Source organism: Mastigoproctus giganteus, chromosome 12 (genome assembly GCF_048544385.1).
Source record: "Mastigoproctus giganteus isolate SK-2022 chromosome 12, ASM4854438v1, whole genome shotgun sequence".
NCBI classification, from domain to species: domain Eukaryota; kingdom Metazoa; phylum Arthropoda; class Arachnida; order Uropygi; family Thelyphonidae; genus Mastigoproctus; species Mastigoproctus giganteus.
This window is the reverse complement of record NC_143586.1, coordinates 79,064,158-79,088,989: the sequence shown is the minus strand read 5'-3', so window position 1 is coordinate 79,088,989 and position 24,832 is coordinate 79,064,158. Positions and strand designations below refer to the sequence as shown.

Here is a 24,832-nt window from a genome sequence, read left to right as displayed (position 1 = left end):
CCATGATTTTCCCTACTACTGAAGTTAGACTGACTGGTCGGTAATTTCCCACTACACTCTTAGAACGGCCTTTATGTATTGGCGATACATTGGCACTTTTCCAATCCAGTGGAATCTCTGAGTCCAGTGATCCTGTGATAATTAGCCTCAATAGTTCAATGCACTCACTTGCCGCTTCTCTTAAAATTATAGGGTATATGCCATCAACTCTAGGAGCCTTACTCGACTGTAGGTTCGAAAGTTTTTTTTCATTAAATAATCATGTAAAATTTCAATATCATTAATTGCATATTTTTCAACTTCACTCCCATAATTTCTCATTGACATAAAGGGTTTTTTTCTGTAAATATCGATGCACAGTAACTGTTGAGTTCACCTGCAACGTCAGCCGGGGTATCTAATATTTTCCCACATCCATTACATAAGGGTCCGATCTGGTTTGTCCTCTTCTTTGCATTTATATATGCGAAGAATTCTTTATTCCCACTCTTCGCTCTCTTTGCCAGCGATTTCTCATAATCTGCCTTTTACAGCCTAACCATTTCTGTGGCATTATTTCAGATCAATTTGTAGCTGTTATTTCTCTTAGATATCCTAAATCCAGTAAAATCAGGTTCTTCATCCAAGAACATTGATGTCCGCAGATAAGGCCAACTATGTTTCAAAGTGCCTTTAGCAACCCTTCCCAGGCTTTCGCAGCAATTCAAATTGCATTCTTGATGTTAAAATCTCTTTGAAATTTCATTATTCTAACATCTTTATTACATTCTGTGAGCATTTTATGAAAGAATTCATCCTTATAGATGCACTTTTATTATTATTAGCCATATGGTACAAGGAAGCCTGAGGCTTATGCTGTACCAGACAAAAAACTTTGAGTTACCCAGAGAGAGAGAGAGAGAGAGAGAGAGAGAGAGAGAGAGAGAGAGAGAGAGAGAGAGAAAGAAAGAAAGAAAGAAAGAAAGAAATGATGATATCCAGCTCAGGACCCTGGGTGTGCCAAGCCCATACTCACCACCTCAGTATTCCTTGATCCATTGGTTGAATCAGACTCGTACAGTTAGGTGGCAAATCTTTGATGAGGAGTTCAACAGCAGGGCGTGCTGAACAATTATCAAGAATTAATATTATTTTGCTGTCACTAGGAAGACCATCAGGCGTGAAATGTGCGTTAGCCTCTGGAACAAAATAGTTTTCAAAATAGTCAAGGAAGATTTCTTAGGTTATCCATGCACGTTTGTTTGTACTGTAAATAACTGGGAAGACTTTTAACCCCTTTGAAAGATCTTGGATTTTTGTTTATGCCAGTAACAAGCAATGTGATCCTGGAGCATTTGTACACACCAGCACTGTTTAACCTGTTCTTGGATTCCTTGAATCCACTGGTTGCTGATTCTTCTGGTGCAACAACAGTTTTTCTAGGAGTGTACCTCCAATATAAAGTCTCGTCAGCATTATACACCTGCTGTGCAATCAATTTGCCTCATCAATTAATTCAGCAAATTTATCTAAATATGCTTCTGCCGCTTCATAATCAGCTGATGTTTTTTCACTGGAAACTGCCAATATACGAAGGCCATTACGTTTTTTAATTTTTTCATGACAGCCTGATATATACTCACATGGTGTTATTAAGCCTAATTGATTATTAAAAATTTTTGCTTGGGCCATGATGATAGGGCGAGTAAGTGGGTATCTTTCGCTTCGACGCTGTCTTATCCATTTCATTAATACCTTGTCTGTATGTTCTTCGTCTGATGTAATGTCTACCTGTGTTCCATTAACTTGGGTAAATCACTATGACCATAAAATTTTAACCGTTTTTCTTTTTGTTTTCTTAAAATCTATGATTTTAAGAAACAAAAAGTCCGTCCAGTGGGAGTCCCTCTGTTACATGTGGACGGACATGATGTGAAGGCAATAGGCGCATATATATGCGAACGCACCTAAAAATGTCGTACGGAATTTAATTGTAACATCTGAAATACTTTAATCTGTTTTACGCTATTTTCTAAATCGATCATAGCGCCCTCTTATTGCGTAACGGATAGCCAGGTAAAGCTTGTAATTAATGGTGTAGATTAATTGATATCTCTTTATTAACTATTTAAAACACCAACGCAAAATTTTCATAGATTATACTAAAAGCAAATTCAAGCTCGTTGTCTGGCTTTTTCCGTCTTTCCAGTTGGTTTATTTTCTTTATTCGTCATATCCTGTTATTTCCCTGCTCAAATGTTTATTCTGATAGAGTCCTGCAACAATTCTCTTCACGTAACGAAACTGAACACAAAGAAACAGAACAGTATATTTTGTAATAGTAATACTCTTGGGTGGAAACTCGTACCGTCTATTTTAGATCCATCTTAGCGGAACAAAACATTGAATGGGTCATAGCTACATGTTGCTTATGAATACATTGTCACAAGATTTTTGCGATGCTCTCGTAACTTTTTTTTTTTTTTTTTGAATTATACAGATTGAGCATTAGGTGAATAAAAACGGAGACATTGTATAATTGATACTTAATATGGGGAAGTGAAATTCTTGGGCAACATCCTGTTCTTCAGGTTCAAGGTCAGCAATGAAAAATATATTTCTCTTCTATATTACTTCTGGCACAATCAACGGCATGCAATGTTAGTCTCTTTATGTATTATGTTTTTGCACAATCAGAGGCATGCAATTTTACTAGCGGACACGAATCAGAATGGGGTCCACGATTGAGTGAATTCTGTTTGAGATATTTCTCAATAGTTTCAATATTTACTGTAAAAGGAAGATTCCGTTAAAAAAAAAAAAGAAAAAACTAACAAAAAGCTCTATTTAGAAAAATTTGGTACTGCAGAAAATCCAAAGAATGCGTCGAAGTCAGTGAAATTGCTATTGCGAATAAAGCATTCGTTAAAAAACTGGGCAACAATTCAGGTTTATCAGCATGGGGAAGACGACCATAGCAACGCTTTGTTCTTTCCTTCTTTTAAAAAATGAAATTATTTAATTCTAAAACATGTTAACTGCAGATTTTTTATGCAAAAATGTGGCTCGACGAGATCTAGAAATTGGGATGCCCTAAGTTGAAACTGCCGTTTTCCATACCCCTCTGTAAATGCAAACTGCTGTCCCAAAATGGTTGTTCCTCTGGAGCGAAAAAAAGAAGCAGTCACGAGATATTAGATTCTTAGAATAAGGGTTGGGTTAGAAACTTCTATTCAGGGCTTAGGAGAGTGCAATGCATTCAGTTCCCCTCGATTGAAAAGAGCCCATATCATTTCAAAGGCGTTCAGTGGGGGTTAAGGTCGGAGTAGATAAGGATGTTTTTGCACACTCTTGTTTCCAAACCAAGTCACTACAGGTTATGCAGTGTGACGTGGTGTATTGCGATAATGAAATAGAAAAGGGCTTCGCTCTATACTGCGCTGTGTAGGAAAAGCGAAACTGTCCGAAACGCCAGTGTGCCTCGTGGCATTTATTGTTCCAGGAACGACGACGAATAGCCTAAGTCCATTCCACGAGAAACAACTCCAGATTGTGGCAATACCTTTTCCAAATTTAACAGTTTGAACGGCACACTTTGATAAATAACCTTCTGCAGGCATCCGCCAAGCACAAAGACGATATCAGATCAGAAAAGAAGTGTACTATGATTCATCATTTTGTAATGCAACTTTCCAATGGTACAGGGACCCATTGTCATGGTTGTGCACCAAGCAATTCGACGCTGCTGTGTATGCGTGTTGTTGATGCTTGATTTGTATGCTGCAACTGTTCCATAAAACCGGTGATACGCAGCACCCTACAGGGGAGGATCTACGGTAGGCTCTTGGAAGCCTAGAGCTAGCGTTCTTAGTGGCCCCTTTTAGATATTAGTATAATGGTGCATGACACAAAAAGTTAAATCAGTGTGGTCACTTCCTGAATAATATAATTGGTCAATTAAAAGGAGCTATTAGCTCTTCTCCCGCTAATATTCCTTTTGTTATTGTTAGTAAAGATAACAACCACACTGTCGTTACATAATATTTTAGAAAATATTTTAGAACGTTGTTCGACTATGAAAAGTTGGAGCTTGGTTCTACCAGGGTTGTGTCAGAGCAAGTGCAGTATCCACTACCACTAATATTCTAATCGTGGAGTATTTTGGTTGAAAAGCTGCTTCAGGGTCATAATACCGTTAAAAATTCGAATGTCAAGAGTATCTGTATGTACTGCAAATAGTAACTAAAAAACTTTTACAAATTAATAAAATAATACCTTAACACAAAAAATACAAATTAGATATTTGGGGCCCCTGGGCTCAAGCCCTATTAGCCGTGCCTGGATCCGCCCCGATCCTAGTTATCGTCCTTGTACTAATATCGGTTCGTGTCGCTTCCCCGAACCCCTGGTTGAAAATATTCGATAGGGCGAGTTAAGCGCCTCTCTTCAGAATCCCTCTGGTATGTTTGTGTAGTTTCTGCGGTCTGCCGCAACGTTTCCCTGCTGTAATAGCACCACGACATTTCCATTTTCTGATTTTCAGCCACAATTAGTCTGGGGCAGTAGCGCGGAAACTGTGGTTCACGGTCCACAGGGTGTCCGCAAGAAGATATAAGTAACACTAATTCTGAGGTATATTTTTGATGTGGGGGGGGGATCCATCGATAAAGCTAAGAATCAAAAGACATAAGGCCGCCGTAGCCTAGTGGTCAGGCGCGCGGGTGCATAAGTACACGTGCCTTGAGTGACCGGGGTTCAAGCCCGTGACTGCTGAATACGGTGCTGTTTCTTGTATTCTGTCTATCTTGTGAACTCCTCTGATCATTTGGTCGTCCCGGAGTATAAACAGAAAATTTATTTATTTATTTATCTATGAGCTTAAGTTTGATACTGAGCTAAGGTGTTGCAGTTTTACTGCAGTGCACGAACAGACTGACTATTGATATGGCACCCTATGATGACTCCCTGTTGGTTCCCTCCCTTATTTTTGTTGGCGCATCGGCTTCTGTGGCCATAGTGCACCTCCCAAGGTTTTTGCAGTACTTTGATCCAAGCCCGAGGCGGGATTCGAACCCGCGACCTTTGGTTTGCCAGGCAGGCACCTTACCCACCTGGCTAGCCCGGTCGGCAACTCCCTGTTGGAAGTCACTAAACCAACTTCGACCCACATGCTGTATTTCGTTGATCTGCGTGTTTCTAGCGTGAGCGCAGTCGCTTTCATACTTATTCCTGACATGTGGATGATGGGTATGGTTCATATTTTCCAAATCCAAAGGAATATTAGGATATTTTTGACAGTATACTGTATTTCGCTTATTATTGCTACTAGTAGTAGTGTTGACAAAATAGTGCAAAGATACAAAGCAAGTAACCCATATGTATCTAAGGTACAGAGGAGTTTAGCGAGGAAAGGATGCAACGTATCAGTCGGCAAAGCACTTAACACGTATTAATATTCGTGTAGTAGCAGCGATGATTGAAATGTGACGTGAGACGCGAAGTGTTGTCTGAATTTTGTATATTAAAGAGTACATACCCATTGAAATTGAGAAATGTCCTTGGGTTGAAAGAGACCTGAGCTTTTCAGAAAATGTGATCTTGCTCCGTGGCAACCGATATATCACACATCGTTATACAAACGTAGCAATAATTCAAATAGTACTGAGATTTGGACGCATCCGCCGCACAATCCAGTTCGATATAAAACTTATAATTAAAAAATTTGACTAAAATTATTTTATAATACAACCATTTTCTTTAGACGATACTATGAAATACAACTTGTATTTCACAGTATCGTCTAAATGTAAGTGTTCACAGCTGAAACTAAATCTATTACACTAATTTGCTCCAAGTTAATCCTTAAAATGCTACTGAATTTAATTCATGTGATGTGCTTCCATGCTCAGCAAATTAGGGTGCTGGCAAGTATTTCGTAATGTGACTTACGAAACTTTTGAGCTGCGCTAATGCATAAATACGTAGATTCTTTTAGATCGATTAAATTAATTTGTTCAAGTATGAGATGTGATCAAAAAATGTCGCAGATCGACTTTCGAAGACCTCGGTGTTCGCAAAGTTTAAAGAGGTTCGCTTGTTCTTTGAAGATGATGCTTTCTCTCTGACTGGCTTTCAACTTCAAAACTAGGGATTCAGCCGCTCGTATTCGTGATCTGATCAGGGGTTATCGATGTTTAATTATCTGCGAAGTTGTTAGTGAAATTATTATTTTTTATGGGATGTATCAATTTTAACATAAGGTTTATGAATTCGACGCGTTTCAGACCAAGTTTGTGGCTCGCTTCCTCACTGATGATCAGAGAACAGCGGGTCTTGCAGTCTTGTTTGTTATTTAGTTTTTAGGAGCATTAGCAACTAAGGCCATATTGCTCCGGAAATATGCGGTGGTCATTCCCTTGACCTTTCCGCAACCTCCGTATTTGGTGGTGACGGGCTCGAACCCCGGTCTAATCAAGAAGCGTGTGCTACGCACTGCTGCTCCTTCCCACCTGGCTACGGAGGCGCCTTGCAGTCTTGTACCTTCGTCAATGTGCTGATCTACACTTTGTTTTTTCAATCGTTACTGGTGATGTATCGTGGGTGTATGGCTATTATCCGGAAACAAAGGGCTAGCCATTTCAAGGGAAGCCTCCTTGTCTCCATCTTCTCAAAGTATTAAAAAAAAAAAAAAAAAAAAAATTAAGAGATCTTGATCAAATTGTAGAGATCATTCTTATGGTATTTTTATTTTTTACCACGCAAGGAATTGTTCATTATTAATTTGGCTCGCAGTCAAACAGTGAACCAGGAATACTAGAAAACAGGTCTACGGCAATTGCGCAATGCTGTTTTCAAAAATTGGCGTTAAAAGTGGTCTTCAGGGAATTGGTGCTTGCATCATGACAACGCACTGTAAGCTCGACAGTTTCCATTCAAGATTTTTTTTTTTTTTTTTTTTGCAATGCACTCCATCACTGTGATCCCCCATCCACCATGCTACTGCATTTAGCTCTCCTGTAATTATTATTTTTTAAATAAATAAATAATATTTATTATTGTTCTTAATATACTGGGTGTATCATAACATGTGGGGGATCCACTTCAGGGATGGATTTAGGACTTAAAAACAAAACAAAACAAAAAGTTCATGTAAGTGTAAGTCTGATTTCGCCTTGTTTCCGAGTTACAGCCATTTTTATGTTCCGGCAACCATCTGCTTACGTTTATAGGAAGTGCCAAAATGACCACCATGCACCTGAATACAAGCCTGCAAACTCCTCATATTAGCCCTCCTCACCAATCAAGAGTTCCAGATGTCTGTTCGATTTTCTGGCAGCCTTGTTCCACACATTAGCGGTGCATTTCAATGTTATTAATTAGTGTGAAATAAATACTGGCTCTCAGATGGCCCCATAAGTAAACATCGAGTGGATTCAGGTCCGATGAGCGTGCAGGCCAGGCAATGGGTCCTGGCCTCCCTGCTCCTCTATTAAATTGTCTCCAATTATTCCTGCCCATACATTCATGCTGAATTATTGCTGATGTCTCGTTTGAACAATGGCATGGGGATTTTCTTCAGCCTATCGATGAGCGTTGTGAAAATTGACCACACCATCCCTGGTGTGTCCAGCTTCATCAGTAAACAATACAACGGAGAGGAAATGCTGATCACGAGCACACATCTGCAGAAACTAAGTACAAAAAGCTCCTCTTGGCGGGAAGTCAGCTTCAATAAGGCCTACTCCGGGTAGATGATATGGATAAAGATGTTGGTCCCATAAAATTCTCCACACAGTCATATGTCCCACGTTCTCTACTGTCACCATAATGTTCCTCAACGTGATTGAGGATACGTTCTTCCAAATTAACAGTTCTGGTGCTGATGTGGCTACCGCCATCTGAACCTCGTTTTCTAAATGAACCAGTTTCCGCGAGGCGTTCATGTATTCTCTGAAGGATTTTCTTATTTGTTAAATGATGTCCAGGAAAGTTTTCTGCATATAGACGTCTTGCCTCGGCTGCATTACATCCAGCTAGTCCATACATGAGATGCATGTCTGCCACTCTCGATTTGAATAAGCTTCCATTATCGCAGAAAATGTACAGTATCAAAATGTAACAAGCTCCAAATGTGTGAAATCCAACAGTAACAAGCTGAAAATGTAGTGTCGTTGTCAGGAGAATTAACTGAAATCACGCAGAGAACACTACGGGTTCTTGTTTACGTAACTACTGCAAGGCCCTCGTGAGATATCGAGCATTGTTTGCAAACATTGAATGGAGTCAGGTGTGCTAACTCAGTTTGTGGAAAGAATTGCTGGAACACAAAAATGTCTGTAACTCGGAAACAAGGCGAAATCAGACTTATGTTTACATGAACTTTTTTTTATTGTTTTTAGGTCCTAAAATCCATCCCTGAAGTTGGGCCCACTTGTTATGATACACACTGTATATTTTTCGTTTCCTAAGCTAAAAGTCCCGTTGAACGGTCACAGATTTGCAACGACTGAGGAAATTATTCAGAACGTGACACAGGAACTATTAGTAATTCCTAAATAAGACTATTAGAGATGCTTAGAGAAGTTGCAGAAGTGTTGGAATCGGTATGTACAATCGCAAGGAGACTATTCGAAGGGGAGCCATCCGTATAGCTGGTAAGCTTCATTTTCCAAATATTGATTCAGACTTTTTGATCTTTTTGAAAACACCTCGTATTCGACTGGGGGACGGTTTGTGTAATATCCACATCTAGGAAGAGTGTATTAATTAAAAGGTTGAATGTTTTTTTTTTTAAACCCAGTAATTTATTTTGTTGTTGATTTCGTATTCCCAGTATTTGTTTCCAGAAATCTCTTACCTTAAATGCAGAAATTATTGAGAAAGAGCTCAGAAGTCACTCAGTCGTAGGCGCATAGACTGACGATTCGTTGGTTCGAAGCACTGGTAATCGGTGGCTCCAGACTTAACGTTGCATGCATTTGATTGCGCTTTGCGTAATACAAAAGAAAAACATATTTCTATTGACCTTGAACCTGCAGAATGGGATATTGTTGGAAAAATTCCACTTCTTGATATTATATTTCATTTGTGCGTAGGTCGAATTATATTTCATTTGTGCGTAGGTCGAATTATATTTCATTTGTGCGTGTCTTTTCCTTTGATTTATAAGAAATGTGCGCTTCTTTTTTTTTTTAATAGTTTGGTACAGAGCATTCAGAGATATCTGGTGGTGATGTGTTTATCATCCCCGATATCAAAATAGATGTTATATTCACTGGAGTGAATTTCATCAGGGATGAATTATTGGGATGTTGCAGTCCATTAACCGCGGTGTTTCATATACTGCGTGCTAAATGCAAGTTACAGGGGTGTGTAAAAACACAGGATTTAAGGAGAGAGGTAGCGAGAACTACACTATAAGCACTACTCATTCGACTTAACCCGTCTGAATCATGTCACATGGGAAATTTGATAGAAAAGGAAGATAACATCAAAATCTTTACTGATAAATAACGTTCGTTTAAAGTTGGCGTATATATATATATTGAACTGTTGTTGTTGTGTGTTTAACGACACATAGGCTGCTAGGGCCATATTGTGTCTTTCTAATGGTGAATATGAAATATTATATATTGAACTGTGCTGAATCCTGAGATGTATATTGATGAAAACATGCAGCTATAGGTAGCGAAGTGGTGAGTCGTAAATACCAAAGAGGATGATGTATCCTCTTTGGTGTGCCCCATTGGAATCGAAGGAGAGAAGTGAGAGAGACAGTTTCCCCTCTGAATTTTATATTTTACATTACTTCATGCCTTTTATTAACTTGTTGAACGGACAGCGACTGGCTTATATAACATAGGTGCTTTCCTTCTCCAAAAATGTCGGGCGACGTGCATGCATGCCCCAGAAGCTTAAGTAGACTTAACTCTGAATGTTTGGTTGCAAAGGAAAGTGCAAAAATAGCCATGTACAGAGTATATTACTATATGCTTACTATATATAGTAAATATAGGCCTATTAGAGGGTATTCACCATCATGCGTTCTGTATTATAAACAAATACTCATCTACTTGTGCACTACTAATAGCCCGTACGGTTTCTCTGTCTCTTGGGACGTGATTTCCTAGCAAGTCTGTAGCATTAGAAACAAGGAAGTCCCTATATTGTACCTAAATGGTTTACTGACCTGCAGCATCCAGTGATAAAGTCAGCAGAAACAGGAAACTAATCTCAAACAGTGGCAAGTATTAGATACTTCCTAATACTCCTTTCACTAGTAAAGTCGCTGATGTGCATATTAGAAGTTCCCTGTTTAAACTTGGATACCAGTGTTAAAGCATGGCTATGTGCCAATTTTCTACACCAAGGTGGGGACTTTCCATAGATAGCAGCCTAACATGAGTGTTTACACCGCTCATTACTGCATCCATAGGGGAATTCTCAAACCACTGTCAAGAGTTTATTTTAACATAGAGCCGGATGACCCGACATAGCGAAGCGTCGTGAGTCAATGCGTGAGTAGGGCAGTTTTGAAAAGGAGTCTTTATACCACGGTTTGATCTTTCAGGCTGATGACATCTATACAAAACATTTCTCTATTAAAAAAAGTACACTTATCGATGTAAATGGAGACGTTAATGATAATAATCTTGTCAGATATATAGTTGTAAACTGCTGATCTCTGTTGTCGTGCCGCAGTTTTCTGTTTTCACAAACAGAAAACTTATGTGCATTAAGAAAAATATTTATTCAATAGTGAAAGAGGGAAATCTGATCCCACGAGTTTAATGTCGACATTCCTGTGTAAGCTCGCAAAGTGGGACTGTAAGACAGAATTGTATCAATTAGTGTTGTGAATAGTTTTTGCTGTATCACGCGGTTGCATATCCACACAAATATTTAAGGGACAATGATACGACTACGACTGTCAATTATTACCACGTCACTGTTACTACCTGCTCCTATCCGGTAACAAAATTATCAAGTCCAGGGAATTACAGATACCAACCTGCTAATTACTAACAGTGCATTAAACTTTTAAGTAAAATAAAGAAAAGACACTTTCCAAAAGTAGTTTAAGTCAGGCTCCAGTGGCTTTCTTGAGGAACAAAATTGGTCAGGAAGGAAATCAGTAGATTGTTGTACTAAAGAAGTAGGAAGTCTCTAACGGTACTTTGCTGTAATTTCGCCCATCCACTCGTCATGCTTAAATACACTTGGAAATTTTCCTCTAACCCCTTCAGTGAATTAGGTAGTCAAGCAATCAGCCGTCTTCTCTAAATGGAGAACCTCATTGTCTGCTGCAGAAGCAATTTACTTTCTTTGTGGGTATCCAGAATAAATGATTTATTCTCCAAGCTTCGATGTGTAATGAGGAAATATTTCATATCCATTCTCCACACGTGCTTAACTCCAATGATATTCTCCCTCTCCCTCTGTTCTGTTTACATATAGTAAACTCCCTAGCTTTTTTTAAGTTTTTTCCCCTCTTCCGTAAGCAAAAATTAAAATAAAATACGTATCTATTTGAAATTTATTGAGATGTGCTAATCAGGTTCATTTGAAAAGGACAATTTTGATATTAGGGTTCCATCTTTCAGGTACTGATATCATCAGTAGGAAGCTGTTCCCTATTGAAAAGTACGCGGCTTCTCATTTACATTAACCCACATATAAGATATGGATGTATCTGTTTGAAAATGTTCCTGAATATGTAAAGGGTTAGCTTTTCAAGATAATCAGTAAAACCGAAGATATACGACAACTTATCTTGTTTGTATTATGATAAATGGGCCTGGTGTACTGGGGTCCATGGTTAAAAAGAATACAATGATATAAACCATTAAAACGTATTTAATAGATAACGCAATAAAATACAATAAAAGCTTTCGAGACAGTTGCGTCTCTTTATCAACTAATTTGACTAAATTTTGAATACAACGGATATAGCCGTGCTTTCGGCTCTGAAACAGCATTACTAGAACACCTCAATTCCTTATCTAATTTCATCCAGTTTACCCTAGAGTTAGAAGTCAACGAGTCACTCCCGTTCCTGGATGTCTTAGTGCAGCACGTAGGCCCACGTCTAGAGATTTCTGTATACCGTAAACCTATGTGGTGCGGACAATTTACAAGCTACAAATCCGGCCATGCACCCAGTCATCTCAATAGCATTGCCCGCACTCTATTCTCCAGGGCTTGGAGCCATTCCAGCACTGATGCAATTAGACGCAGCGAGATCTCTCGTGTGAAGGCAGACCTAACCAAATGTGGCTATCCAACCCACGTGCTAGACATGTGCCTATTACAAGCACATGAACTCGCAGCCCACCCAAGACCCCCGAACCAGGACAACACACCAACCGCCTACGTTCCATACCATTCAGGCGTGTCAGGACGGATCTCAAGAATCCTCAGAGATTACCGCATCAAATGTGTACAACTCGACAAGCGGCGGAGTAAAACAGCGCATGCCCGTGCGACAACAATAGGAAACCAGCTTGAATGAATAACGCGCCTCACTGCGTACAGTTACCCTGCAGAAACCTACGTTCTCTTATCTCCAGTGTGAAGACCCCTGTCACACCTCTCTTAGCCGACCGGGCTAGCCGAGTGGGTAAAGTACCTGCCCGGCAACCCAAAGGTCGCGGGTTCGATTCCCGCCTCGGGCTTGGATCAAAGTACTGCAAAAACCTTGCGAGGTGCAATATGGCCACAGAAGCCGATGCGCCAACAACTACCAAATCAAAAAAAAAAAAAAAAAAAAACACCTCTCTTACGCAGCAATGTAATATACCGCATCACCTGCAGAGACTGTGACAGCTGCTATATCGGTGAGACATCAAGACGTCTTCAAGATCGCCTTACGGAGCATGAGAGAGCAATCCGCCTTGCTGAGACGGACCAGTCCGCAGTCGCGGAGCATTTTTGGGCCACCCACCACGATTTCAATCCCAAACGTGACTGCGAAATAGTAGACCACTCACGACACTTTCGCCACCGCCTATGGCTAGAGTCACTTCCCATATTGAACAATCCGAAGGCCATAAACCGCTGCAAAGACTTGAGATTGCACCCCATCCTAGAGATAACCATTTTACTACTCGACAAGCGGTGGAGTAAAACAGCGCATGTCCGTGCGACAACAATAGGAAACCAGCTTGAATTAATAACGCGCCTCACTGCACGCACGGCTATATCCATTGTATTCAAAATTTAGTCAAATTAGTTGATAAAGAGACGCAACTGTCTCGAAAGCTTCTGTTGTATTTTATTGTGTTATCTATTAAATATCATTGTATTCTTTTTATCTTGTTTGCTTGGCGGATATTAGTCCTTTTAAGCAGTGTGGTGTGTTTGTGCAAGAAATAGTGAAATAAATGTTTTGCTAAGAGAGTGAGACACTTTCAACAATGCTTGAGGACGTTACTTAGATCTGAGAGAATTTCGGAAGTGTTGAGTTTTCTAGAGCTAGATAGACAAATCATGGCTTACAGGAACTGTGCTGCGAAGATTTCAGGAATGCGTTGGCAACAATGATTACAATAAAAAAAAAAAAAAAAAAACACGAATTCAGTGTTCGAAGTCCCAGAATTATCAGACGAATATTAGAACAGTATTATTTCCGGGTCTTCCGATTCGCTATAGAGCGCAGATCCATGGCTACTGACCAAATTCTAAAAAAAAAAAAAATGTGATAGCAAGCCAGTATCAGCGAGTCCTATTAACAGACAAAGTTTGGTTGCGTTCTCGTCATGCATTGTTCCATGTTCCTTTCAAACCATACTATACTCGTTAATAGTTTTTGGCGGTGTGAGAAAAAGCCAACTGCAGTTATTAATGAGGTGTGATAATACTCAGAAATGAACTTCGATTATGTTAAAACTAGAAATGGGCGCATTTGGAATTCTCAGGAGATTCTACGCTGAGGAGGTGGCATCAGCAGCAGTGATTCTACCCCGGAAGCCATGAGACTCCGCTGGGAATCCCCCTTCCAAAGAGGACTCCAACGAAGCACTGATATCCTACCCCGGAGGGATTAGCAGAAGATTGTCTTGAAGACACACGTCAGAGAGAATAAAGAAACATCATCCCATAGTATGTTTTATTCAGGATGGTGGTATATCAGGTGCAACGACGGCAACCTGGAAGCGTCTTTTCTAATTAAAGAGAGCGGTGCAGAAATGTAGGAAGCATTGAGGACCTCTTTGGTCTTTTCTGTTACTGCACAAGTTTTTGCTTGAGATCAAGGTATGCGACACAGTCGAGCATAAAATGGCTTCAATCTTTCATATCCTTGCAGATACAAGTGTCATCTTCAGCCATGCCGAGTTGTCTAAGTCGAGCTTTGATAAATCCATAACCTGAGCATAAAGGTGGTCTCTAGGTTGGGGGGAGGGTGAGTCAGGTACATTTGGTGAAGAAGGCTATATCTGGGACGAATTTCTTTGTGGTGTCGCTTTGGAGTCGTTGAACTAGCAGGCTTAGCAGAGATTGGAGATTTCTAACTGCAGCCTTTTCTTTTACAAAGCGGGGTTCCAATCAGTAATGATCGAGATTCCAAGAAAGTTGATGACCGTATTGGTTTTGGTGCCATGCAGGAGGCCACAGAAAACGATGTACAGATCCAAAGGAAGGTTTCCTGACATAGCCTGAAGTGCCAGGCTTGCAGTTGTTCTACATGCTCTGGTTGAACGGAGGAGGAAAGTGCGTTGAATTTGGTTGAGTTTGTTTTCATATAGCTCCTATCCACCCCTGCGGAGCCTAGCAGGAACACCATATGAGATAATGGGCAAAATAGTTGAATACATTAACTTGAGCCCCCAATCAGTCCTTGTCATAGGAGCAATCGTGGCTATGTATCGTGGTCGTGATGTAGTCAAGATAGGGCAAGAAGACCCCATTGTCGAAGAGGATTCCTATATATTTGAAAGAGGTGTGTATTTTAAGGGATGTACCTTACAGCCGGAAAACTGGAGGTCTGTGGATATTCAGGGTGTCCTTAATCAGTAGAATTTTGGTTTTTGATGAAGAGACAGTCAGCTTGTGGATCTCGGCTCACTCAGTTAAGCTTAAAGAGGATAAAATTAGCCTGCATCTTCAGGGCCACCCGGGTGGAAGCCTCGACGAGGAGAACGAATTCATCCGCGTAGGAGCGTATTTATAGCCATATGAGACACGTATTGCTTGGATAGAACGTGACCATCTATCAACGGGTGGGTGTCTGGATGTAAATGTTAGGGCAGTGTGTGTGTGTTCACAGACACACAGTGATCACTGAATTGTGACAACCCCATCCATAATGGACTATGCCGCATAGTTGGCAGTATAAAATGCTGAACAGCTTCCTACGCTAGAGCAATGGTAATTTGTATCTGGTCGTGCAAGTCAAAGTGAAAGTAACGGTACGTAGTAAAGATATCACGGAGTTTCAAAAGGGTATGATTGTGGGAGTTCACGCGTCAGGTTCTTCCATATCGTAAACGGCACGTCTTGTCTTTTGTTCACCGCCCACCGTAGTTAAAGTGTACAAAGAATGGTACCGAACGGGTCAAACCATCTCCGCCGACAGAACAGTTAAGGATTACACAAAGTCGATGTTCGTGGTGAGCGAAAGTTGCAGTGCGTTGTACGGGCTGAACGGCCAGGCACTGTGAGACAGTTGACATCGCAATACAGTGTAGGAAATGCAAGAACAATATCCCAAGCGATACCGATCTCCTCACCGCTGATCAACGACGACGGCGAATGCTGTGGTGTCAACAGCACACTGGTTGGACGCTAGATGTCTGGAAACGAGTGTGGTGGTCAGATGAGACAAAATACGTATTTGTCGGGTTATAAGACCCTGCTGCGTGGAAGACGCACCCTAATTTTGGAACGGTAAATTTAAGAAAAAAAAAACCTTTTTAAAAAAAATTTATTGGTAATACAATGGAAATTTAAAATTGAATAAAAATAAAACTCAAAAGCCAATAAAGAAAGATATAGGATTATTACTCTTATTATTTTAGTACTTCCGATTCATTACTGACTTGATCATCATTAGAAATAAATAAAGCAGGCGCATCTTGATGCGCCTGCCATTGATTACGGCTTAAATGTATAACTGGACACTTGTTACTCCAACAGCAGCCTGGTAATTACTGAAAAGTGTACTGACCGTGATTGCGATGTTAACTACATTATGTCGCTTGCCGACTTCGCGATTTTGCGCTGTATTGCCACTTTCGGCTTCTAAGACGCAGGGCGATTTTTTAATGTATTTATAAGTCGACAAATACGGTACCTGGTGCACCACTCAGACGGACGCCTTCGTGTGTGGTGCAAGCAACACGATTGTCAGGGAAGGGCAGAGGGGGAATATGCCCCCGCTTAACCATGCGTGTAAGTGTTCCTAGGTCTATCTAAAAAAACCCCTCAAAAACCTGGTCGTTATGCCCTCCTTCCTTACGATGATACCTGGATACAACAGTGCCTGGTACCCACTATGCAGGCAGGTGGCCCTGGTCTCTTAATATGGGGCATATTTTGCTGGCAAGGTCCCAGGTGCGTTTGGACCAACGTTTCACTGGTGAGGTCTACTGGCAGCTCTTAGGAGACTGTGTACACCCTGCCATGTTGCATTTTTTTTCCCGCAGACAGAAACGAGATCTTCCAAGACGAAAGTGCACCGTGTCACCCTGCCCGCACTGGTTCGAGGAACACAGTGAAGATAATATCTACCTTCATTGGTCTCCAATTCGTCTGACCTCAGTCCAGTTGAACACCTGTGGAATGTTTTGGAGTCGTTGATCTTGTATCTGCATTGGAATGGGAAGTGAGGCGTATGAACATGCAGTCATCTGTTCCGACACTGTGGAAAGCCTTGCAGGCAGCATGGCTGCAGATCCCTACGGACATCTTCAGACATCTAGTGGAGTCAGTGCCTAGGCGAAAAGCAGCTGTTACCAGCGCGGTGGTCCAACATCGTATTAGGTAGGTGTTCATAATTCAGTGATTACACACAGCCTATCTTAGGCCTAGGCATGTGCCTAGCGCTCGTACTTTGGGGGGCCCCGTGAATGGCAATGGACATAGCCAAAATTAATGATTTCCAGTAGCTTAACGACGAACATGAGCGCTCGTGTTCCTTATAAAATTTGCAAATAAAATTATCATCGTATTTATACTTGTAGCTCATTTTGATACTAGACATAAATGTTTTATTAGAATACGCATGTTTTGTGTATTAATTATTATTCTTAGGAATATATCCAAATTTATTTGCTTTACATTTTTGTGTTGACAGTAATCCTAATTTTGTATTATTATTTTTTTTTTATTAAAGTAGTAGAGGCCCTCGAAAATATTTTGCCTAGGGCCCAAAGACTCCAAAGATAGGAGACACACACGCACACACCGTACGTAATTTATAAATATGAAGGTGTTTTGACTGTTAATTACAGGTAATTTGTTAATTACAGTTAATTACCTGTAATTTGTCATTCATCTATCAAGTTAATTATCATATTAGACTGTTGAATTGAATTATGAAAATCAACCGGCTTTGAAATTTTATATTCTGCGAATAACTATGCGACAGAAGTCAACTTTTTCATTTATTTTGCAGGTGGGTAGGCTGTGCGTGCGTTCAAATGCAGTGCATATTTCAATTCAAAATAGACTTACTCTGTTATATATTATGTGTTTCGCCTTCTGTACGTAGTGTGAATGTTAGGATTACATCATCCGGCACTTATTTTTTTTTTTTTTTAGGTCACCGAGACGCTTTAGAGAGAACATCGCTGATGGTATAATTTTACTTATTTAATTTCATTCGAAATTACGAGCACTCATCGTGCTTGCACTTGTTCTATTGACGTCACTTCCTCCTTTGTAGTATGGGTCTCCTAGTATAGCTTCACTCTACCATCTCTCAAAAGATTGTTCTTTTATCGCAGGATATGACAACCCTTTCCTGCCCTGCACAATATCTATCACTTTGATTTGGATTGAATAAATATTATTGTAGTATGTTGTCACTTAAACATTGTTTAGATGAGCATTTTCAACGTATGTAATTTGACTGAAGGTCAGAAACTTGCGTATTTGTTGAATGTATTCAACCCAAAACACTTTCTGAACGAATGACTCAATAATAGTTTTAAAACATTTTATTTTTTTTTTTATTAAATGCGATCCAGATAAGAACCGTGAAGGAGGAGGGGGCGGGGATATGTGCGTATATGCTCCAGCAAACTAAATATTCGAGGCGAACACAAAACTGGATTCTCAAACATTTTTTTAAATTTGTAATTACCTTAGAAAGTTTTACAAACACAATTGCTAACAGAATGCACATACAGTAGAGTTTCGATAATCCGTCTGGTTAAATAGAGTTTTGCTATTTGTTTAAAAGTTCAATACCAGAAGTGCAGTACTAAATGCAGTGAAGCAGCAATGCCGGTGAAGCTTATACCGTGACATACATTTATAGGCGGTTTAAATTCTGGTAAAAAGAAAACGAGACAATCCTCCTAGTCTGATACTTTAAGTTACGCCCGTGTAAAAACTTCACATAGGTATCAAGAACAAAAATACGTAATTTTTATTAAAAATTGTTTAACATCTGCTGATTTAGGCTATAAAGTTAAACTTTCAAGTTGTATAATTTTTAGAACTAATGTACACGTAAAATATCCATTTTTATATTTGTTTTTGGGTATGTTTTCTAATTAATTACATATTTTTATCATTTATTGCATTACTTTAAATGTCTTTTGTTAATTTTATGAATAAAATTACAAAATATAAATACTCTTTCGTTTCCTCCAACCCAATCACTGTACTAAGTACTATAGGTTCTAATACCTCTCGTGTTTGGGGTTTTCATAAAAAAAAAAAAAAAAAAAAAAACCTTTCATTTTATCATTTTGTGTAATCAGAGTTGGTTCTGGTCTCGTTTTTCTCTTATTATCTAGACTACTGCAATTTGAAAGAAATGGGGATTTTATCCACTTTGTCTGCGTTCGGTCTCCGTAACGGATTTGTAAGTCTGACAAAGAACAGCTAAAGCAAGTAAAAGAATATTTGGAATTATTTTCGCTGCAGAATTTGTGGATTTAAATTCATTTCACTCTTTTGTAGCGGTTAAAGACCCCACTAGAAGTGTGTGACATTTATGATATAATCTGATCAAATAGGTCTTACTTCTTAACTCTAACAAAGTAGCACAGTATCAAAATTTCACTTCCGCCATTTTGTCTCAAGATGGTGTAAGGGAAAAATTTATATGACCATATGTATTTTTCCCATCTGTTTTTCAACCCTTTATTCAATATCTATGTGTTTCTCTATTCGTAATAACAATGTGTACCCAAAATTGACTGAGAGAATAGTGAATTTTCACACTGCAGTGTGTGTTCACAAGTTGACTTGCGTGTATTGCGGAATCAAAACTAGGAAAAACTCAAAGGAGAAACCCTGTGCATTATTCCTACTGCAGAATTTGTGGGTTAAAATTCACTGAACTCTTGTAGTTGTTAAAAATAACCCCCCCCCCCCAAAAAAAAAAAAAAAACAGAGGGCCTTTCTACTCGGGGATCTGTTAGCCTTAGTGTGGCTAATTATATCCCGGGCGGAAAGGCCTTTTAAGAAATTCCTCCAGTAGCGTTGGGATTCGAACCCAAACTTTTCCAAACGGATGGCAATCAGACAAAAATAAAATAAATAAATAAAATAAAATAACCAGGGAGGCCTTTCTCCAACTGTTTATCCAATTTTGCTTATATCTGAAAACGAAACTAATAATGGTATATTACCTAATCGCAATTATGTTTGTTATTGTTCGATGGACTTAAAAATAATTTCGCTTAAAATCTAATTTTATACCTCGTACCTGTCCCTATATTTGACGAGGATCACACTTTCTTTCTTTAATGACAAGCGCAATACCTACAAAATTAGTAGTATAAAAGACAGCAGCGTTCTTTCCCTGATGTGGCCATCTGGCGTGCTTTATTTTACCCACCACACACACACGTATAAGAACAGAAATTAAAGTTGATTTACGTATACGAACTTCCGGAAATCATGTTTGTTGGACGTTGAGCTCTTCCTCTAAGGAAACTTACTCTGTGCATCTTACTGTGAAGTCAAAGTGCAGTAGGAAGCTTCATTACTACAAAACGCATTCAAGAGATTTCATGTTTAGAGCGGAACTTTCCTAAAACTTTTATACTCTTTTCTTAAACACAGAGTGATCTTTGTGGTCTTCGTGCTAAATTCATACAAAATTAAGGATATGTTAAAGAAAAGTGCACTGCAATAAAAAATAAAATGAATTTTATTTTCTGTTTGTACTCCGGGTCAGAGGAGTTCACAAGAAAAACAGAATAGAAGAAACAGAACTGTATTTAGCATTCACGGGCTTGAACGCCGGTCACTTAAGACACGTGTACTTATCACCCTCGTGCCTGGCTACGGCGGCCTTTAATGAAGCGAGTAATATTGCATCAATGTGAAACTAAAAGTAAATTGATTTATTTTGTTTGCTCTGGGCGACTTTAGTTTTATCCATGTCCATTTGGCGGAGATGAACTAACGTTCCAGGTGCCGCCCAAGACAAATAAATACAAATACAAAATTATCCATGTCCACATTATCCAAAGTAAATGAAGTAGAAAATTTTCAGAAAGAAACGCTGAACATGACGGTTGAGAACATCAATCTTTAATCAATGATTTCATATTGACCACACATGACTTAAAACTTTCCTCCCTTGAAGAAATTGTCTTATTCAGCAGGGAAATAAATTACAGTTTTAAATCGTCTTCCCCACGGTGGTTTGCACCTCAGAGAACCTGAATAAATTGGAGATATGTGAACGCCTATAACTTGCTTGAAATTGGTAACTGATAAATTTCAGAAGTTATTTTGAAGGCACGAAATGATTCGCAAAATTCTCCTCTTTGAAGAATATCTTGAGCAAACTTCCATTTACCAACTAGAAGCGAAGGAACTTTTATGGGCGTGTTTTAAACCGTGGCGGAGTTGGTCTGGAGCGAGAGTTACACTGTTTATTGTTCAGTAGGTGGTAGATGACTTTCATCAACCGGTGAAATACCACCACTTTGCTTATTGGAGGCTTGAAGTGGTGAAACCCATGTTTAGTCTCTAGAGTAAAGTTTCCGGCATCCCGCTCCCCCATACGTCTCCTTCAACCCATGCACGGTACTAAGTACTATAGGTTTTGATACCTTTCGTGTTTGGGGTTTTCATAAAAAAAAAAAAAAAATGCTCCGGTTTTTCATCCAGCTAAACAGACTGACTATAGAATACTCGAAATTTTTAAACATAGTGCCTATAAACGCCTCGTAGCCTTATTGTCCAGAAGCAGCTTCCTAGACAAGATAACTTTCTAGGACAAGCCAACAGTAGCTTGAATACAGGAAAGGACCATCTACTGTACTAAATCATAAAATAGTGGAATATTTAATAACGTGTGGAAAAAATCACCACTTAGTTTTAAATATAATCTTGTTTGGATAAAATGATAACAAAAATTCCGTTTAATAACTGTATTTTTTTTTCCATTTAACAATGACATCACATTCAAATGGCAAGCATTATCCCCCCCCCTCCTTTGATGAAATAAGAGATTTGATAAATACCATCGCGATAGGACTTTGTTCACTGAAAGACTTCCCGAAACTTTACGTTCGTAAGTAATAAAAGGAAAACGTACCAACCTTTGACACAGCCGTTTCATCATAGTACGTGGTATCGTACACCCACCCCTGTGTACATTGCTGTACACTGGCATTGTTTTGTACGTCCTCTATTATCGACGTCCAGTTGCTATTCCCAAAGTCAAATGCGGACACCAAATCAGCATAATTGAGTGAATACATCTCGCAATGACTAGGCCGAGATTTAGTCCCGCTTCGGATCAGTTGTTTCTGGAGGTCAACAGGTAGGCTAGAGTTCGCGACCTCTGGCACTAGACACCAATGGTCAGGGACGGACACTACGAAAAGGTTGTTCATACAGAACCAGGGCAGTAAGATGGCTGAAGGTACTAAAAAATATAAAAGCATGGAACGCTGGTAGGGACCGAAGTCTCCCACCTCCTGGAGGATATCTTCAAACTCCATGTCGACACACAAATAGCAAGCGATGCTGGTCTGCTTTAATATGAGAATCGTTTTACATCGGCGGTGTTCACGTGACTGCAATCATAGGGTTCAGGAAGTAGCGCTCATAGCATTCGATTCCTCACACAGACTCCAGCCGTGACGGTGATCTCTATAAAAGCACGCGACCAAAGTATTTAGGTGTTGTAATGCATGATACGGCTACAGGCAGGCGAGCAGGTAGCGCTGTCCTTTGATGATGTGTTATTTCCCCGAATAGATTACGTACACACACACTATAACCAGATTTAGTTCGCAGGTGCTGGTGTTATCACTTTCCACCCCCAGGCTTTATATAGATCGTTTGTTTTTTCTTTATTAATGAAGTTATTGCTTTAATTCAATAGCAAGGAAATATACAAAATATGTTTCGAAAGAATACAGTCTTCCATCATTAAACTTTCGTGATAAAAAAGAGCAACCGTAAAATAAAATTTACTTTGTATCAGATTTTTATTTTAAAATAATTTTTAATAAACAAATTTGGATTCAGTTAGTTATTAACTATTCCAATTCAACTAAAGCATTTGTATCAATATGATACATACATTTGTATGAATGATACATTTGTATCAATATGATGAGTATAATAAGAAACTGTACAGGGAAATAGAGTGGGCTAGTAAATCAGAATCTTATAATGGGGGATTTTAATTTCCCAGATATTGACTGGAATTTGTGGGTTGGTCACTCACACACTAGCAAGGCTTTTGTGGATTTATTGGATGATTGTTTTCTATATCAGCATGTTCAAGAGGCAACTAGAGGGAGTAATACTCTTGATCAGATTATCAGTAGTGATTCGTCATGCATTAAGAATCTGCAGATAAGGGAACTACTAGGTGGCAGTGATCACAGTGTGCTGAAGTGGGATTTACTCAAAGAGGTAACTACCATCAGGGGTAAAGGGAAGGGTTTTTGCTTTTGTAAAGGCGACTACGATGGTCTAAGACAGTATTTAAATTCTATACAGTGAGACCAACTGATGATGTTACCAACAGCAAATTCAAAATGGGAAGCATTCAAAGAACGTACCCTGGAAGCTACTAGACTTTACATACCAACTAAGAAATATTGTTCAAGGTTTAGGCCTAAATGGATGTCAGATGAACTAATGAGACATATGGCAGAGAAGAAAAATGCATGGGATACATATAAATTAATGGGTCACATGGAAGCCTATGATAGATATAAGCTGGTCTGTAACCAAGTCACAAAGGAGATTAGACAGGCAAAGGCAGATTATGAGAAATCCTTGGCAAAGGATGCAAAAGGGTTGCTCTTACGAAGAAAGGCTTAAGTTTTGCAAATTACAGGGTCTGGAGACTAGGCACCGGCGAGGTGATCTGATAGAGGTGTAGAAAGCCTTGAATGGTTTGAGCATGCTCACTGCTGATGAGATTCTTCCTCTTGCTCAGAATAATCACCTGAGAGGGCATAAATTCAAATTGAGGAAAGACAGATGTAAGATAGATGTGCGGAAATTTGCCTTTAGCCAGCGGGTAGTTGGTTGGTAGAACAGACTTCCATCCCTTGTTGTGGAAGTTGATAGCCTAAATAAATTTAAGGCTCAGCTGGACAGGTATTTCAAGCGAACGGAGGGGTGAAATGGAAGTGGTTTTTTTTTTTTTTTTTGGTAATTGTTCTATTAGCTTCAAAAGATGCAATATATATGGATATTTTCACTGTTTTAACTCTATATTATCCTCCTGAGTGGTACGGTTATAATCACCGTCCTCCAGCATGACCTGGAAAAGGCTTGAGTTTGAATGCTGTAAGTGACGCGAGGAATTATGGGCTTTTCTCAGTGTGGCTGAGTTAGTCGATAGGCGGAGCTTTGCATTGCTTTTTTTTTTTTTTTTTTTTTTTTTTTTATCGTGGTTGGTTTGGGACCTAACTCTGTACGTTTTCTTAATATTACACATAACTGTTCTTTAACAGTCCATTATCTTGGAGAAGTCATTACCTATAACAATTATTATTTGTTCATTATCTTGGACATGCCATTAGCTGTAACAATGATAAATGGCTGGAAGTCAAGAGAAGAATAAATTTCGGATGTAAAGCATTTAGGAAATTAGTCACATACTGAGGAGCAATATCCCAATTTGTCTGAAACATAAAATAATGAACCAATGTATACTCCCACCATGACTTATGGAAGTGAAACTTTGGGCACTCACCAAAAGAATGGAAAAGAAGCTGAGAACTACACAGCGAAGAATGAAATGAATTATATTAGGAATCAGACTGTTAGTTTAGAAAAGAAAGTAATGGATTAGGCAGCAAACTCAAGTAAAGGACATTCTTATCAAAACTAAAGAACTGAAATGGACTTGGGCAGGACACATAGCTCGAAGATATGATGACAGATGGACTAAGAAAATAACAGAATGGTACCCAAGAGGAGTTAAAAGAAAACCTGGAAGATAACATCGGAGATGGACAGATGAAATTCAAGAGTTCGTAGGTAGTAAATGGATGGCCATTGCACAAAACAGAAGGAACTGGAAAGTTGCTGTAGAGGCCTTCATCCCGCAGTGGACTGAAAATGACTAATAATGATGTTCTTTAGCAGAATCGACTAGATTAAGTTCTTTATATCGTTGCTTACCATTGCACCTCAGAAGCACCAAATTCTGAAAAGAAAACGTTCAGAAACAATTGCTTTTAAT

General features: G+C 39.3%; 1 protein-coding gene across 1 annotated transcript in view; it reads right to left on the bottom strand.

The window, feature by feature from the left end:
- The window catches only part of LOC150077214 (beta-alanine transporter-like), a 94,973-nt gene extending 72,791 nt beyond the window's left edge, over window positions 1-22,182 (bottom strand). Inside the window, exon 1 of the mRNA XM_090386274.1 lies at window positions 21,714-22,182. Coding sequence (XP_090242400.1) covers window positions 21,714-22,118 — 405 coding nt within the window. The 5' untranslated portion in view covers window positions 22,119-22,182. The remainder of the gene's footprint in view (window positions 1-21,713) is intronic.
- Between the last annotated feature and the right edge of the window lie 2,650 nt (window positions 22,183-24,832).